The 19,433-nt window shown below is 36.5% G+C and overlaps 1 protein-coding gene and 1 long non-coding RNA gene across 2 annotated transcripts; both read left to right on the top strand.

Moving 5' to 3' along the window:
• Nucleotides 1–825: 825 nt before the first annotated feature.
• Nucleotides 826–2,508, top strand: LOC132605253 (uncharacterized). Its single transcript, XR_009569120.1, has 4 exons — nt 826–960; nt 1,404–1,529; nt 1,629–2,277; nt 2,367–2,508. It is a non-coding gene; the product is annotated as an uncharacterized LOC132605253 (long non-coding RNA).
• Nucleotides 2,509–3,350: 842 nt separating this feature from the next.
• LOC132605252 (uncharacterized) lies at nt 3,351–3,965 on the top strand. The gene is made up of 2 exons (XM_060318456.1): nt 3,351–3,558; nt 3,646–3,965. Exons 1-2 carry the CDS (start codon nt 3,428–3,430, stop codon nt 3,869–3,871), a joined length of 357 nt encoding a protein of 118 aa, XP_060174439.1. The 5' UTR covers nt 3,351–3,427; the 3' UTR covers nt 3,872–3,965.
• Nucleotides 3,966–19,433: the final 15,468 nt, after the last annotated feature.

The raw sequence follows: 19,433 nt of genomic DNA, 5'->3' as shown, positions 1-19,433 counted from the left end.
GATGAGTTGGAGACTCTTAATCTGCCTCCTGTTGCACATGATATACCAGACGTCAAACATGGAGTTGATGGTGTACATGGTACTGATTTGGTGGACAACGATTACGATGATTTTAGTACCACACCACTGCATCTGTCCAGTGGCAAACAGCAACAAAGGAGTGCCAATTCTGATTCCCCGTGATGCAAGAAATGGACACAGTTTCCCGTTTTTGTTTCTCCTTCGAGGAAACAACCATCACGGAAGGAATCTCGGATAAAAGGGACAAGGAAACCAGATGCACCTACAGGACCCGAAAAAAATGAGTTTAAACTGATAAGGGAAGAGATTCAGATTTTCAAGAAAGATATAGGCGTTTTGTTTTCAATATGCTTTTGTCACTTCATATTGCTTGTGTCAACTAATTAACAATTCTAATTCTATTTTTGTGTTTCAAAACTGTAGGTGTTTGAGTACATGGATAACAACTTCAAAAAGTTGTTAGATGCAATAAAGGGCAATCAAACACAAGATGAGGTAAAAATCAAAACTAAAAGTTATGTTCAATAAATACATTATAGTCATTAACAAGTCGGTTTCCATTTTTATTAATAAGATATTTTTTTGGAAGGCCGCTGATTGTAAAGCCCTGTCACATCAACATGATGTTGGCATACAACACTCACATGAGAAAAGCCAACGTCATCGTTCTGATAAAGGGACACCAACTGTCAACAACGTAGTTGATGACAATATGGTAAAAATGGAAATTATTAACCTATTAAGTTATTTTGATATATGTATTAGAAGACTTTATATTTTTTTTGGAAAATTTTAAAGGTCGGAGACACAATGTTGCAAGCTGACTTACATACTCATGGTGGGATTTCTCGAGGCAATCAAAGTGACGGTGCAGTAAAGCTTTCAACAGAAGAGAATCAAGGTGGTGGTGCAACTTCCGCGCAGAGGAGTCATCCAGTGGTACTCATATTTTCTTTCACTTTGCTATATTTGCAGTATATTTTCAAAGTACAAATCTTGCAATTATTTGTATTTAGTATTACCTATAGTGTATTTACATATATATTTTCACCTAGTGATTTTTTAGTGTGTCCCATTTGTTGTATCTATTTGTGCTATATTTGTTATGATTGTGTTTATATATAATAGTAGTGCTATATATGTTTTGGATTGATATTTTAATAGTTATTTTTCATATTTATTTTGGCTATATTTTAATTGTATTTTGATTATTATGTTCAATATTACTTATTCTGGTTTCTGTTGACTATATTTCAGATATATTTTTCATATATTTTGACTATATTTAGATGAAACTTTTAACTTTTATAGCAGTGCTATATATGTGTATTTGTTTTACTAATGCCTGTAAATTTATTTGAACCATGTTTTTATTGGTTTAGGTTGAGACAGTTGGGTTGCCAATTAATGATCCGGTTTCTGTTGTTGATGTGGATAAAGAAACGGGAGTTAAAAGTGATGCACAAACAGATGGAGTGCCCATAACACCAATCCCTTAAAATTTTGATGTAAGTACTGAAATTTGGCTTCTAAGTGCCATTCACATATCGTTTTGATAAGCAATAATTGACAAACACCAGTCGTTTTTTGTTTGTTTTTTATTTCAGGAATCTCAGCAATCTGGTGATATGTAGAATGCTAATGCTGAATTTACCGCATCAGAGAAAATGATAGCAGAATTGCTAGTCAACTGTCCTTTAGCATCTGTTATTCCTCTCGGTGCTCCTCCAGTACCACGCGATGATCAAGCCGATTTGTCAAGTTTAAGGACCCCTCAGAATCCGGACGATAACCCGGCAACGATCTCTTAGTGGATGATTCGTGATTCTCAGATACCAACCCAACTTGGAGTACAACCAACAACTGGACAAAGTTCAATTAATGAAACTGAACAACAAGTTGGAGTACAACCGATCGTTGGCTACAGTTCAAGTGATGAAACTGGACAACAAGTTCCTGTACAACCAAATGCGGGTCAAAGCTCAAGTGATGAGACTGTACAACTTTCAAATCCTGAAACACAAATCATTGTCCATCCAGGGGCTGCCCGAGAAAGGAAACCAAGCAAATACAACCTGTCCCCTTACTGTCCCAATTTCAGCTCAGCGGGTTCTTCTGCCAAAAATATCAGTCCTTGCATTTATCAGAAAAATCACTCATTTGTTGAGCACCCTATTAATGCCCCGTTAGATACTTCGTTTCTTCAAGAATATCAAAAGTGGCTTGAGAAGGATATGTTGAAATCGCATGACAAAAGTAATTATTTTCACAACTTATTTTTTTAGTTTTCCAAAAATCAATTCTTTATAAACTTAACGTATGTTCTTTCCATTGTTGATATACAGGAAACCCAAGGAAAATCATTACAGAAAGAACAAGGAAGGATTGGATCCTACTGATGCCGAATTTCGGTTACATTTAGGCGTTACAGTCGTATCCGACAAAAACCGGTTCTACTTGTTATCTATGGATAGGAAAATTTGGACTGATGAGGTTTGATGTCTTTATGCTTGTTATCTAAGTTTTTTATGTTTTATAATAGCATTATAGTGTGATGTATCTAGAGCATATTTTTACTACATTTGATATGTATATAGATCACAATTCTGTACTTACATTATTACTGGATTGTATTTTAAATATATTAATCATTATATTTGCACTATATTTAATATAGAGACATTAATTCATTAGTTGAGTATAGTACTGATTAAGTACATAATTGTATTTTTGCTATATTTAACAGTATATTTCACTATATTTAATATATATATATATATATATATATATATATATATATATATATATATATATATATATATATATATATATATATATATATATATATATATATATATATATAGCAATATTTTTATTGAAGATAGTACAGATTATATTAACTGAATTGATATTTTTACAGCATATTGATGTTATTTTCTACTACCTACGCAAGAAGGGGAAGTATGAGAATAACAACAATTATAGATTTACCACTGTCAGCCGTATATTTCACACTTTAGTTGCTAAAATTTACACATCTTGGGAAAACCCCGATTCATCCAGAAGTGTCACCAGTAAGGAAGATGAACTGTGTGAGTACATTAATGGGCACAGGCTGATGGCAAATGTACCATGGTATACTGTTGACAACGTACTAATTCCTGTCAATGTAAAAGAGGAAAATCACTAGATTTTGGTTGTGATATCATTCACTGACAGGTGTGCTCTCATCCTTTGAAAAAATCATTCATTTTTCTACAAAATTTATATGTTTGTTGTTATCGTATTTTTTCTTTTTACAAACAGGTGCTTGTACGTATACAACTCATACCGAGCTGCAGGGCATGATGCTGTCATTAGAGCCGAAATAAAAAATTTGGCTACTCTTGTGACACTCAGTCTACAAATGACTGATTTCTATGAAAAGAAGGCGGATATAGCTTTTGACACACGTCCTTCTTACAGAAACAGAGAACAGGCTGACAACTTTGACATTGTGAATGTAGACAATCTTCCGCAACAAGCTCCCGCTAGCATGTAAGAATTTCTTCCAACAAAAAACACAATAAATACATCTATTTTTTCTTGGGTTTTGATCAGTAAATTTTTTGATCATTTTTTCAGGGATTGTGGTGTGTATGTGGCAGCCTTTGCTGAATACTTGAGCTCAAGTGAAGTCATCCCAACCGAATTCGATGCAAAGTTACTCCGTATGAGATACGGTGCCCTTTTATGTGACTATGCATGGGATAAGTCACACAAAAATGCATCAAGTGATAACGAGCAGCCTTTAAGACCAATTACACCGACAGTTGATTACGATGCAGTTGATAAAGTAGATCTTAATTAGGCCACCAAGTCTTTTGTGTTTTTGATTTTCATGTGGAACATTAGCATAGTTGGTTGCGACTTTTGTTGCTGTTTTTTCATTTTGGACATATCGTTTCATGTGCAATAATGTTTTTTAGGATCATTAATGTTGAACACCACCTTATGGTTTTTATATGGTTGTTTCTTTCAAGTATGTTATTTTTTCAATGTATAAATTCCATTTTCATTTTCTGTAAAATGTATTCCTTAAACAAAGTAGTATATTTAACCATTTAAATACAGTCGATATATACAGCAAATATAACTTAGATATATTCCATAAGTCCACTTTTAATGTACAGTGTGTTACAGAAGTTAAAATTTCATATAAGTACACTCCAAATATATGTAAATATATATATGAAATATAGTTAACAATAAATCAGAATAAGAAGTATCTAACAGATCAGTCAAAATGCAACTAAAATATAGCAAAAATATATACGAAATACAACTATTAAAACATAAATCCAAAACAAAAGGTCAAATCAGTTTATATAGAGTAGACTTTTCAAATCCCATTAAACCACCAATATAGCATAACATCGAAAAACATGAAATGTTCAACCATGTGAAATACAACCATACTAGAATAATATGAATTCAAGATGAATTCATTTTTTATTTTTAACAAAAAATGAAAGTAGAATTGTCTTAACAAGTAAAATCAAAATGGACTTATTTATCTTCTTATTGAGCGGCGGATTATCACACGAACGCCTGTTATGACCAAGACGTCCACATTTACCACAAGAATTCCTGCGTTTACCAATCATCAACTCCTGTAATGGCTTATCCCTCTTCTTTTTTGGCCTCCCAGGGGGTCTCTTATAGATCGGTGGCATAACAACTTCATCTGATATGCTTTTAGGAACATTCCACTCGGTCTCATCGGGAAGAGGATCAACCGGCACATCATATGTGCTCACAACTGTTTCTAGCTTGAATAATTCCGAACAATATGCATCAGCAGTCAAATTTTTATTTTTCAATACTGCCCATGCATGAGAACGCGGCATCTCGTCTAGTTGGAACATTCTACAGCTGCAAGTTTTCTTCTTCAAATCGATTATGAAACGCCTCAGTCCATCATTCAATGTGTAAACATATTCAGTTGACACTTCAACCTGAGAACCATTTAAACAATAAACAAGCATTAACCTGAGCAGTTTTACCATTTTGGGAAATGTAACATCCCGTAAATCCGAGTTAGGTGTCACTGTGAAATAATTGAGGTTTATATGTCATTTTAACTTTTTGGATCCCTTTGGGATGGATAATGGTGTTAAATAATCTTTTCGGGGTCAAATGAGATAAGGAAGTTCCTTAGAAATCTTTAAATTCGTCAAGTTTGAGACATTTTCCAGTTATGTCCAGTTTTCGGGTATTTTCGTTTGACATTTGGAAAACCTCAAGACATATAAGTTGTAGGGAATTAAAATACCTTTTCAAAAATATATTATGCAGCCCAAACAGACGTGTGAGTAAAAATGTATTACCGATTTACTGAAGCTGTGTAAAATGGAAATCCCAATTCTTGTAGGATTAGGTTTTAAAGCTCAATCCTTTATAATGACCTATATATACAACCCAAAAACGTCCAAGGAGAGGGTTTTTCCACCAGAGCTATATATCATCTCTCTAAGGTGAGTTTTTACTCAAATCCCTAAGTTAATTATCTTAGCTAATCACTAGGTTAACACTGAATCATTATATGAAATCGATAGATTGTGGAAACTTCATTCAAGGTCAAATATGGGATGAAGCTTTGGGATTTCTTCAAAAAGGTAACACCCTCACACTTTTATGGATATATGGAATTATTATTATGTTTTAGACATGGAATAGTTGGTAGAATCATGAAATAGGATTGGTTTAGATGCACTTTATTAAAAACAAAACCCTACTATTTTTGCTGTATAATTTCCTCTGACCAGCCATATTAAATTGACGTTTCATGCTTATCTAACCGTTGGATCGAGCCCAAATTATAACTAAGTGGTCCCAACATATAGGTCTTAAATGTGAACGGTGAAGATCGGATTTCAAGGTCTGTATCTGTGTTTCCAGCTATGAACAGTAGGTGCAAATTTGGTGAATATCTATAGTTTATTGGTCATACAAACCTCAATTAGATGTAGAATGATTCTTTGAAGCACGGAGCTTATGTTTGGGATATTTTAACGGGATTTAAGGTATGTCTCTTTAAAAATAAAATCTTTTTTTTATATAAAGGTAATTTATATGTCTCTTTTGCAAACTCTCTTGAAAGATTGATTCTTTATAAAAGCATGTTTTGAATGATATGATGAATTGGTTTTACACTCTTGAAATTTATTACATGTTTTGATTAATGGTTAACATGCGTGAGGGGACAAGCCCACATTAAACCTTGATTGTATTATCCTCTGTATACGTATATGAAATCATAATCATTTTCTTCTATAAGAGATGATCAGTGATGATGGTTAATTGTTGGTATTGATGATTTTACCAAGGAACTATGACAAAGGAATCTTGTTTAAAGAAGTGGAAACATTTTCAAGATTATCTATGAAATTATGGATTTTCGTAATGGCATAATGAACTTTAATGCTATTTGATGGTGTGACTACTTTGAGACAAATTGTGAATCGGCTTCTATGCTATGAACTTTGTTGTTATGTTTGGCCTAGCTACTCGGGAGGAAGGGTAGCCACTATGGATCCTAGTGTGGTAATTGCCTAGCCATTCCGGAGGAAGAGTGGCCACTACCGGGTTCGCTACCCGGAGTGTGTTCTATTCCTAGCTATTCAGGAGGAAGGATAGCCACCGAGAATTACATATTCTGGTGTGGTGCGCTGTGTTTAGGGAAACTCTACGGCCATCCCTTCGATGTGATTGATTCTTGGGCCTGCATTGGCATGTGTGATATTTTTATTCTCTCATGAGAACTGTTATTGACAATCGTGATCAATTTAAAAGGCATAATTGAAAGTTGTAACTTGACGAAAGGCTTTATAATTGGTTTTGATAATTCTTATTGAGATACACAAGCTGAATACCTGTTTTTATATTGATTAATGGCTTTGTAAATTGTTTAACAAATGATATTAAGAATCATAAAGTGGAATGATTGTTTTTATACTATTTTTTCAGAACTGATTTCTTTATGTATTATTATTTTTTATTTATATATTACTTGTTGTCCCCGAGGCACTCACTGAGTACGAAAGTACTCAGGCATACCATTGTTGTTTTTTATGGTATGTTAGGTAACGGAGAAATACAGGTTCGTGATACTCTCGACGCTTATGAGAACTTGCTGCTGCTGTTGATTTGGTAAGCCCACATCCTTGTTTGTGGGACACTTTCTGTTTCATTTATTATTCTAGATTTTCGGGCTGCATCCCGAAGTTAGATGATTGTTGTGTCTCTTAGAATCTCCATAGATAGTTGTCAGAATTGTGGGTAGATTGTCAAAGTCTCGTACGATTTAATGGGTGTTTTCCACGTTTATGACTATTTACTTATATTAGACTTCCGTTGATCTTATTTCATAATTGTGATCCTGATATATGCAGTTACTTATAACTTTGTTTAATTTAATAAGGAAAGATTATTAAAAAGGAACTTGATGTTACATTTATTTTATAAACTGTTGGAGGCGAATGTTGAACCTGGTGGGTTCAAGAGTTATTATTGTGTCATTTAGATTCTTCAAATGTTGTTCATGACTTCGGATGCCGGTCACGTCTTGAAACGCCCAGAACCATGGCCTGGGCGAAACACGGCACTCGGTGCCTTACTGCATGTGACCGAGCGAACCACATGGCTTGCTAAATCATCATGAGGCATAACATGAGCGGAATATAATGTGAATGCATGATGAGCCTTTACAAAATGCAATAAGTCATAATACTTAATCAAAATACTTGTTTAAACATGAGTGCGGAAATAACATGAATGAGCCAAAATGGCTATACGACTCCGAAAGTGTGACATGACATAACTGACTTGTCTAGTCTATGAAACCTCTAACATAAGTGTGAACATGGAAAACATACTCGCTGGGACAAGGCCCCCAGCATACCTTAGATGCATAGCTAATCACTAAATAAAGGGTTGACTAAACCCCGAATGAGATGGGGCTCACCAATAAGCTGATACGAATGTTGTCCTACTGAGCAGATGTGTCGGCCTGTAAATCAGTGCCTGCATCGTGAAATGCAGGCCCCCGAGCAAATAAAAGGGGACGTCAGCACATTAAATGTACTGGTATGTAAAGCAACTGAATGAAATAACATGGGACATAAAGTAATAAAGATAAGAACTGAACGTGAAACTGAAACCTAGTTATGAGCATGAACATGAATGCATATATCATATAAAGCATGAGTAAAACATGGTAGGTAGGGAGAGCATTTCATAACGATAATATAATATCACCACGTAGGTACGTGAAGTCTGGTACCTCACCGGACCAGCAGAGCCCCCATACTTTGCCAGGGTATAAGGTGGTAAGATGCCTGATGGATCCATTCAGTGTAAAATTAAGGAATCGCCTAACTGGGCGGAGCGATCCTTGTCCTACGGTGGCTACGTAGTTTCAGGCGATCTGAGCCTTCTCGGTAATTCGTGCAATTCCCAAAAACATGAACATGATATAATTGGCTAAGAAGCCCATGATTTTCGTGAATTAACTTGTAAACATGACTAGTAATCATGATTTCACGAAATAACTTGTAAACATGATTTCATGAAATAGCTTGTATTTAGCATGTGTGTATCTTGTATCATGGCATGAAAGTAATTATATAATATAGTTGCATGAAAACTTGTAGACATGTAGGATATTCATGAAATAATCATTCTTAGTTAAAAACATGCATGCAAGAACCCATGGAATACAAGATATTAGTTTTCATGGATTACGGACTGATTCTCAATAATCATAAGGAGTTATTAAGAACACAATGATAAAATAATAACAATTCATACAAAATGTATTCACGGACATGGACCTAGGGTTGTCATGAACATGGTGTAGAAACCCTAGTTTTAGTAGAGAATCATAATTTATGGATTATGAGGCGTGGGGAAGAACAATGATATTCCCACACATAGATAGTAAATATACATACCTGGTAATGCTCCAAACTTGAATTAAAGATTTTAACTTTGAAGAAAATTTTCAAAATCTTGAGTTCTTGAACCTTGAGATGGGTTTTCTTGAAAACACTAGTTTAGGAATGATGATTTCTTTTTTAGATTACAAGGATATGTATTGGAATTGACCTGGAATTATTAGAATAGGCTTACCTTGGTATTCTTGATGATGGGAGAGAATAGAAGGTCGTTCTAGGGCTTGGGGGTGTGAAGAATGAAGTGAAAAAAAGCCTTAAAACGAAGTTTTAAAATTGTTGTCGGACCCATTTTACGCCCTATTTTACGTCCCGTAAAAGTTTTATGAACCTTAGATCCACCGTAAATCAATTAGAGTAATTTGGGCTTTCTGGACCAGTTTTACGGCCCAAATCTGCGGCCCGTATAATTTTTACGGTCCGTAGATTCCACCATAAATCGACAGAACACCAATTTAGTAAAACGGGCATACCTTTTCGTACAGATGTCTGTTTGACCTCCATAATATACCGTTGGAAAGATATTTCAAAGATCTACAACTTGCAAGAAGGAAATTTTCCCAAATTCCTTACAGATATTTCCGTTTACTCATTTTAATTGAGATATGGTGCAAACTCACTTAAAAACACGCTCCGTAGGGTAGCTTCCGAATTTACCTTGCTCAAGGACTCTTCCCATGTCTTGATTGGGTTTCAAACACCATTTATACACTACTAAAATTGGGTTCATTATACCCCCGTCTTACGAGTCACATCGTAGCCTGAATGCACGAGGTGTTACAATATCTCCCCCTTGGGATCATTCGTCCTCGAATGATGGGTCATGGTCAAGAATATGGCTGGACATGGCTTGAATACATGAACATGAAAGAAACATGACATAAAACATAAGAGCTTGACATGGTTACATGGGAACATGGTCGTGGATCATGAGAACTGAATACGTGATTACATGGAAACATGTACATGGGGAACATGAAATTGAGTAGCACCTACATGAATGAGAATCATGAAACATTTGTCCTCGATTTATGACTAGTGGTTAAGAATCGCTATTAACTCTGGAATCTAAAAAATTTATGGCAGGACTTTCTTCATAATTCAAACCCTTACGACATTTCTCAAATGTCTGCCAACTAACTAAAGTACCAACACACAACTCACACGGTATCTTAATACGCATGATGTGACATAACGTGATTACTGAATCTTGAATGTAGCTAACATAAATACTGAGCTGGCTTGAACACACGGATATTAGCTGAATGATTACATGATTAGGATTTGGATACTTAGGGACTTAATTATAGACGTTCATATGTCACCATAGTAATATGAGATAGGAGTATGACTCAGGCTTTGAATGTAAGCGCAACTCAGTGTGAATGCAACAGACTTGAGTCATATAACAAGAATATGATCCTAACATAGGTATTCATAAATCTCTAGCATAGGCATGACATGAATAAGTCAACTCTGAGTAGAATACTCCAGAGATAAGTACCACAGGGTACATGAAAAGATATCTATTTGAATATAGGAATGCACCTTACTTCTGATTATCTTGTTAGCTGTTAATCATGATTATGAATACCTTAGCTCATCTTGCTCATTCTCGTGAGCGAATTACAGAGGACTGAGAGAAAAGGAATTATTGGTACTATCCACATGAGATACTTTGCTTTAGAGAACAGACGTGACGTGGAACATGCGTACATGGGAACATGATTCATATGACATGAAACGTGAATAGCATGACATGGGGCATGGGACCATGAGCAACCTGATACATTATAGATGCATATCGTGGCATCTGACATGATTTCATGAGTATTGAGCTAATAATAAGACATAAGTGTGATTTGCATGGGGTACAATTGTAGGCTCACTCTTAGGTCAGAGACATAAGGCATGGATAAAATATTACCTTTAGAATTTAGATATACCGAAAGAATAGGACATGGTTCAACATAGCATACTCTTATCACAGTGAGTAAACGCCCTTGTTATAAATAAGGCTCATGAAAGAATGGATTATAGGCATGTATAATTCGTTCCTCGAGCATCTAAGACATGGGTATAAAGTCACTTTGAACATAAAAATGGCATAGGTACTTCGGAAAAGATAAGGGCATCCTTTGTGCCAAGCTACAAGATGGTTTAAAACATTAGCCAAAGAAACATAAGCACGAATTACATAGAATCATAGGTAGGACATCCATCTTGGTTCACCTTCATTATTATCTAACAAAATCATTGTTACGATACCGCTATAAGTGGGATGCATAGCGAAATGGATTGGGGCACGAGTATGTGGTAACATGGAGAACATAATCATAGGAGTCAAGATCATCATCAGATTTGAAAAGCACTTAGATGCTAGAACATGAACATGAGTATAAAAGCATGATAGACACGTGAGACATTAATGCGGGGTTTTTTTTTCCAGACATGAGCACACCTGATGTGCGAAACATGAAAGGACATTCCTTTGCATAGCTTACTATCGTATGAAGTCTTAATTCTTGTATCTTAAATGTGGAGTGTAAATCTCTAACATGGGCATGATATGGGTACGAAAGGAACGAGTAGAGTACGTCTGGGCATTAGTACCACATAGTACATGAATTAGTCTGGAATTAAAACTGTTATACCCTTAAAACCTGCTATTCGATCTAAAACTTTATCTCATAACATAATTACCTAGTACTTGATCTCAACGGGCATGAAAAAAATCGCATTCTACATACCTTATCTTGGCTACATGAAATTGTGATCCTCTGACACAATCTCCTTAACACCTATCAACTTACAAAACACATAATCTATATCGGCACCTTATCGCACGATCTCCCCCTTAGTTCAAAAGCTGACGTTTAAAGCCTGTGGATCTCTCGAGTTAGCGATAAGTCATCATCTAATGGTTCTGCTAATTTCCTCTAAAATACTGACGACTCATTTCTTCTGCTTACTTCAAGCAAGTCTTACTTACTGCGAAAACTGGATTACTTACAAATGAACGGGTTTCTAATGTACATAACTAGCATACTAGCTTTGCCAGTCTTGGGGAAAACTCTTTTCTAATAACTCTTAAAGGCTCTTCTTCTGTAGCTTGCTCTCTTACTGCTTAGATGATTTTTTTCTTTCACCAATTTCTATACCTCAAATTTAACTTAAACCCTTTGGGTTTTAATACGCCTTCGGTGTATTCATATAGTTATCCACTTAGTAGTGCTAACTTGACTAAGTAACTCAAATCGTACTTCTACTAACTCTGCTGAAAATTTCTAATTCACTGTATCTATTCAAACTTACTCACTATGCTTCTGTTAACCACTTGCTAGCATCATATTCTCTAATTCTTCTCTGAGTACTAAAGTGAAGCATAAAGTTATTTCTACCTTTTCCTCCTTATCTGACTCTATTTTGGGGTTGTATACTATCTTTCTGAACTATAGACATGGATCGCACTTAGGGAAATTTTATCTGTCTCAAATTCTCAAATGAGAAATTGGAACAACTAATCCCAAACTCCCTATACAAGTTCAAAATTATATTACACTATACATATCGGGGATAAATACTTAATCACATAACCTAAGAGGGAATTGTCATATCTTTTATCTCATAGTAATATCTGCTTCTTGTACTAACTCACTAACATCATACTCTCTAGGGCTGATCTGAATAAGCTTAAATAATTTAAAACTATCCCTAAAAATTCAATATCGTCTACTCGTGGTTTTTCATATCGCACTCAGTCCCTTCTTAGTCATATACATAGTTCATATGGCAAATATATATATATATATATATATATCCTTGAAAAAGTCGAGACTTTCTAGTATTACTGGTGGTTGGCTCTTAGGCTATTTCCTGCTTAAAACTATCGTGGACAATTTATGCCTGCTGCAGTTAACTTCCTAACATGTTACCTTGTTGGGTCTTAAATCTGAACTATCAATTGCACAATAACCACATAAGACATAATAGATCTAGGGCATAATATCTCATATGTGACAAGGTGTTACACCCCGCACTTTCAGAAAATGAGAATGACATGTACATCACCGTAGCAACGAAGTATCGGAGATGTCCCATGATGTTTTGGAAGATACAGGCCATGAGAAGTATGTAACAACAAAATAAAAAGACAAATTACTATCTCGCAAGTCGTAATCGGGAAAGAGTATTTTGAAACACGAGAACATGGCCATTATTAGTATAATAAGTGATAAATATCATGTATGGAGAGTTTCGGAATATTTCGATATCGAGCGAATTGAAGAAAATAAGTTTGACAAAAATTTGAGAAATACTGGAAAGATTTTTAGTCAGATTTGGAGGGGTATATATCCATGTATATTTGGAGTTTTAAGGCGTTTCAAAAGCCTAAAATGAAGTTCATCGAGTCTAGTTTGTAATTCAACAAACCTCTTGTTGATAAGACCTCGGAGTAGAGAATTATAGACGTTACAAACTGAACTGTCGCGCAGAAACAGCACTGCTACAGTACCGCTACAGTAGCAGTACTGTAGCTACAGTACCGCCGACCCAATTATAAAAAGGGGTTAAAACCCCATTTTTCTTCATAAAAACCTTCCAAAATGCTCTGAAAATTTCCAGAAAATTCTACACAAAAAGGGGGCTTAAATCTCTCATAAAATTGAGGATTTTGAGTGAAATTTGAAGCTACAAAGTACTAATCGAAGTCCGGGCAACGCATAGTCACAAATATGATTTCATTTTGGAGTTGGAGTGGCTTGTAAACGAGTAAATTTTGAAGATTTGGCTACTTTCATGAAAAACAAGGTATGAATTGTTGAATCTCTATCTCTATCAATATGAATTAAGAAATAATGGCAAGAATAAGGTGATAGTTTGTTGTATTGATGTTGTTGATTTGTGGGTTGAGATTTGAAGAGAAATTGGATGAAAATACACATATATATATATCTTGTAGGATGTTAGTATTTATTTAAACTTCTTTATGGAATAATTTGATATGGGAAATGATTTTTATTGATGTTGGTATTGTTATTGTTATTCTTATGAAGTTGGAAAGATTTTGGGTGGAATGATATATTAGTGGGCTATTTTGAAAATTGTGTGGATCGTTTAAGGCATTCTTGAATTGATTATTGAAGTTATAGCATGGTTATTGGTTGGGTTGTTGTTGAATTGGGCCGAGCCATATTCTCGGGGGTGGCATATTTACAGGGGAAATGCTGCCGAAATTTCGGCAGACAAAGTGTTACCTTAAAGAATCAACTTCTAAAGGCTCTAATCAAGTTTTGGTAAACATGACCAATTTGTAGATTTTGGCGGATTTGCGACTTGAATTCGGGATAGCATACGGAGCGGCAAGAGGTATGTAAGGCTTCACCCTTCATTCTATGGCATGTCTTAGGCATACTAGGCTGGATACGAGCCTCAAGGACAACTCCATTCTCCGGAATCCGCACCTAAAGTTTCCCCTTTTTCTTTCAGTAGAATTGAACTAAAAAGTGTGCAAATGATGGAAAGACCTCTCAAACCCCTAGAACTTGCATAAGTGGGACCCGATTACCCTAGGACCCTCACAAGTAATGACATGACACGTAATATATGTAAATCATATACGTCACCCCATCCGGCCCGAGGTGGGCCCGCTACTCTCGAATGTTTCCTTACAGTCTTGCTTGACTTACTTGAAGTGAATCCAAAGGGAACCTTTGATCCCGATTTCGTTACCAAATGATAAATACTATGACTCCTCTAACGAGGGCACTTCCATGATGATAATGATAACAATGATGTTAGATAAGAGAATATGCCTATGATACGTACTACCGGAACGACTCTATGACTAAGATGACTAAGCTAAGTATCTTATATAAACATGAAAATGATAAACTAATTTTTGAATCTTATTTATATTTCCTAGCTATGACTTTATTTTCTAAAGGATTTCAAAGTCTATGAACTGTCATCTATGATGCCCCGATTTCATTCTACGTTTACTTTAATATTATTCCCCGTTGGTAGTCTCACCTTAAAATACTCGTTCCTTCAAGGTGAGACAAAGCGATCACGAGTATTCTATAATATAATCGGAGGTCACTGACCATTACGTCACTCCGATGACTACATGATTCTTCTTTGGGCTTTCCTGCGTGCCTATGAGACATATGTATATAGGATACGTAAATGCATATAAGACATGTAAATGTATGTAAGATATGTGTATATATTTTTAAAACATGCACATGACGAAAGAGCTAGAGCGCTATAGACGCTGATACATGCACATGACGAAAGAGCTAGAGCGCTATAGACGCTGATACATGCACATGATACACGTATATGTATATGATAAAAGCACCAGAGCGCTATAGACGCTGATGTACCTACACGACACACGTATATGTATATGATAAAAGAGCTAGAGCGCTATAGACGCTGATATATGTACATGATATATGCATGTGTATACGGGGAAAATGGAGGTAAGGGCAGAGCGTTATGAACGCATATCCACCTGCTCAGTTGGCATTACATGATATGATATCGTCCCGGACGCGGGATGTGTATATTTATGGTTAAATGGATCGGCTACCGACGCCTCGGCAATATGAGATGTCCTATTTTATATGTATATGTATATGAACAAGGAAAGATTTTTAAAGGAAAGCTAAGTACGCATAGCACCTGCCAAGGGTATATATATATACAGGTTATGTTTCTACCTCAGGACATGTGCTATTATTCTCTTATGTCGTTATTTCCGTTTTATACTTTCTATATGCTACTATTTATGCCTTACGTACTCGGTACACTATTCGTACTGACGTCCCTTCTTGTGGACGCTGCGTTTCATGCCGCGCAGGTCAGCAGACAGGCGGATTTGATCCTTAGGAGCCTTACCAGTAGTGTTGACAGCGCTCCAGTTATTTCGGAGTCTCACTTCTGCGGTACTATTTTGTGTATGTATATTCGGGCACGGCAGCACCCGACCCTTTCTATGTATAAGTGTACTATGTCTAGAGGCTCGTAGACAGATATGTACAGTCAGTTAAGTACAGTTAAGTATATGGTGTTTTGGCATGCTAATGTTGATGTATAAGTGATAACGAAGTTTATTAGTCTATGTTCAGAATGACGCCGCTAATGTTAATGTTCAAAAAAAAAAAAAAGGCTCTGTTTACATGGCTTGCTAAGAGGTAAAGGTAAAACGATAGACAAGGGGTGCTCGGTACAAGTATCGGGTACTCGTCACGGCCCCTAGTCGGGTCGTGACACAAGGAGGGAAAATTATTGGCATACCTATGACACATGTGACGGCACATCGGAGTCCGGGCGATCTACCATATCATGATAACGTGTTTGATCCCCACTTAATCCTAATACTTCATCCCTATCAGTGCCTTGGTCTGCTAGTGCCCGAGTACTACGGTCTGTGAACGGTGTTGTTGAATTGGCTATGCCTGGTCTGGGGGAACGAATTGCACCACCACCCTTAGTGTTACTATTGTACTTGACTGAAGGGCATTCTCTTTGCATGTGGCCTTGGAGACCACAATTATTACACACATCCGAACCCATCCTACACACTCCTGCATGTCTTTTTCCACACCTACTGCAAATGGGGTGCGAAAAACCTTTGTTATCCTATTTCACTTGTGGGCAATCTTTCAGATAGTGACCCTGCCGGCCACACCCAAAATATCTATGGGTGTCATAGCGGCACACCCCTTGATGTCTCTTATTACACTTACAGCAAATAGGATTATGAAAACCCCTCTTCCTCACATTGGTCTGAGCTGGGACATTAGTGGTACTTGAAGCAGGTTCTGATGACCTACAGTCGCAGAATTGAAAAATTAGAACTCTCGGAGTCTGAGAGTTCGTCTCTGGGGTCGCATCAATGGTAGCCCTCGGGCCTGAAGTTTCCTTTCTCTTAGTAGATATTTTCTGAAAGAATGCAATGTGCACGAGTCAGAATAACTCCTGATAACTCTATCTGAAAGAAACACATCGATAATGATTAGTTTCACATCTTCCTCATCCACTAAGATGAGGCGTATTTGGTAGAATAGGGAACAACACACGAGTCCGAGTGATTTCTAAGAACATAACTCTATTGCACAATCTAGAGTTGAAATAAGTGAGACAATCTTAGATGTCTTGGTGGTCAACTGTTTATATGTGTGGCGCGCACACACATATAAAAGTGATCCCATTGGACACGGTTTCATAGACTCCCTAAGACACTTGAACCTAGGGCTCTGATACCAAGCTTTGTCACGCCCCGAACCATGGCCTGGGCGAAACACGGCACTCGGTGCCTTACTGCATGTGACCGAGCGAACCACATGGCTTGCTAAATCATCATGAGGCATAACATGAGCGGAATATAATGTGAATGCATGATGAGCCTTTACAAAATGCAATAAGTCATAATACTTAATCAAAATACTTGTTTAAACATGAGTGCGGAAATAACATGAATGAGCCAAAATGGCTATACGACTCCGAAAGTGTGACATGACATAACTGACTTGTCTAGTCTATGAAACCTCTAACATAAGTGTGAACATGGAAAACATACTCGCTGGGACAAGGCCCCCAGCATACCTTAGATGCATAGCTAATCACTAAATAAAGGGTTGACTAAACCCCGAATGAGATGGGGCTCACCAATAAGCTGATACGAATGTTGTCCTACTGAGCAGATGTGTCGGCCTGTAAATCAGTACCTGCATCGTGAAATGCAGGCCCCCGAGCAAATAAAAGGGGACGTCAGCACATTAAATGTACTGGTATGTAAAGCAACTGAATGAAATAACATGGGACATAAAGTAATAAAGATAAGAACTGAACGTGAAACTGAAACCTAGTTATGAGCATGAACATGAATGCATATATCATATAAAGCATGAGTAAAACATGGTAGGTAGGGAGAGCATTTCATAACGATAATATAATATCACCACGTAGGTACGTGAAGTCTGGTACCTCACTGGACCAGCAGAGCCCCCATACTTTGCCAGGGTATAAGGTGGTAAGATGCCTGATGGATCCATTCAGTGTAAAATTAAGGAATCGCCTAACTGGGCGGAGCGATCCTTGTCCTACGGTGGCTACGTAGTTTCAGGCGATCTGAGCCTTCTCGGTAATTCGTGCAATTCCCAAAAACATGAACATGATATAATTGGCTAAGAAGCCCATGATTTTCGTGAATTAACTTGTAAACATGACTTGTAATCATGATTTCACGAAATAACTTGTAAACATGATTTCATGAAATAGCTTGTATTTAGCATGTGTGTATCTTGTATCATGGCATGAAAGTAATTATATAATATAGTTGCATGAAAACTTGTAGACATGTAGGATATTCATGAAATAATCATTCTTAGTTAAAACCATGCATGCAAGAACCCATGGAATACAAGATATTAGTTTTCATGGATTACGGACTGATTCTCAATAATCATATGGAGTTATTAAGAACACAATGATAGAATAATGGCAATTCATACAAAATGTATTCATGGACATGGACCTTGGGTTGTCATGAACATGGTGTAGAAACCCTAGTTTTAGTAGAGAATCATAATTTATGGATTATGAGGCGTGGGGAAGAACAATGATGTTCCTACACGTAGATAGTAAATCTACATACCTGGTAATGCTCCAAACTTGAATTAAAGATTTTAACTTTGAAGAAGATTTTCAAAATCTTGAGTTTTTGAACCTTGAGATGGGTTTTCTTGAAAACCCTAGTTTAGGAATGATGATTTCTTGTTTAGATTACAAGGATATGTATTAGAATTGACCTGGAATGATTAGAATAGGCTTACCTTGGTGTTCTGAATGATGGGAGAGAATAGAAGGTCGTTCTAGGGCTTGGGGGTGTGAAGAATGAAGTGAAAAAGCCTTAAAACGAAGTTTTAAAATTGTTGTCGGACCCATTTTACGCCCTATTTTACGTCCCGTAAAAGTTTTATGAACCTTAGATCCACCGTAAATCAATTACAGTGATTTGGGCTTTCTGGACCAGTTTTACGGCCCAAATCTACGGCCCGTATAATTTTTACGGTCCGTAGATTCCACCGTAAATCGACAGAATACTGTTTTAGTAAAACGGGCATAACTTTTTGTACAGATGTCTGTTTGACCTCCATAATATACCGTTGGAAAGTTATTTCAAAGATCTACAACTTTCAAGAAGGAAATTTTCCCAAATTCCTTACAGATATTTCTGTATACTCATTTTAATTGAGATATGGTGCAAACTCACTTGAAAACACGCTCCGTAGGGTAGCTTCCGACTTTACTTTTCTCAAGGACTCTTCCCATGTCTTGATTGGGTTTCAAACACCAATTTATACACTACTCAAATTGGGTTCATTATACCCCCGTCTTACGAGTCAA

Source organism: Lycium barbarum, chromosome 8 (assembly GCF_019175385.1).
Source record: "Lycium barbarum isolate Lr01 chromosome 8, ASM1917538v2, whole genome shotgun sequence".
In the NCBI taxonomy this organism is placed as follows: Eukaryota; Viridiplantae; Streptophyta; class Magnoliopsida; order Solanales; family Solanaceae; genus Lycium; species Lycium barbarum.
This window is presented reverse-complemented; position numbering and strand designations above follow the sequence as displayed.

Excerpts from the sequence above, each read along its gene's own strand:
- LOC132605252 (XM_060318456.1), top strand. The coding sequence starts at position 3,428 with ATGACTGATTTCTATGAAAAGAAGGCGGATATAGCTTTTGACACACGT. Across the intron at positions 3,559-3,645 it reads CAACAAGCTCCCGCTAGCAT|GGATTGTGGTGTGTATGTGG; the intron begins GTAAGAATTTCT and ends TCATTTTTTCAG.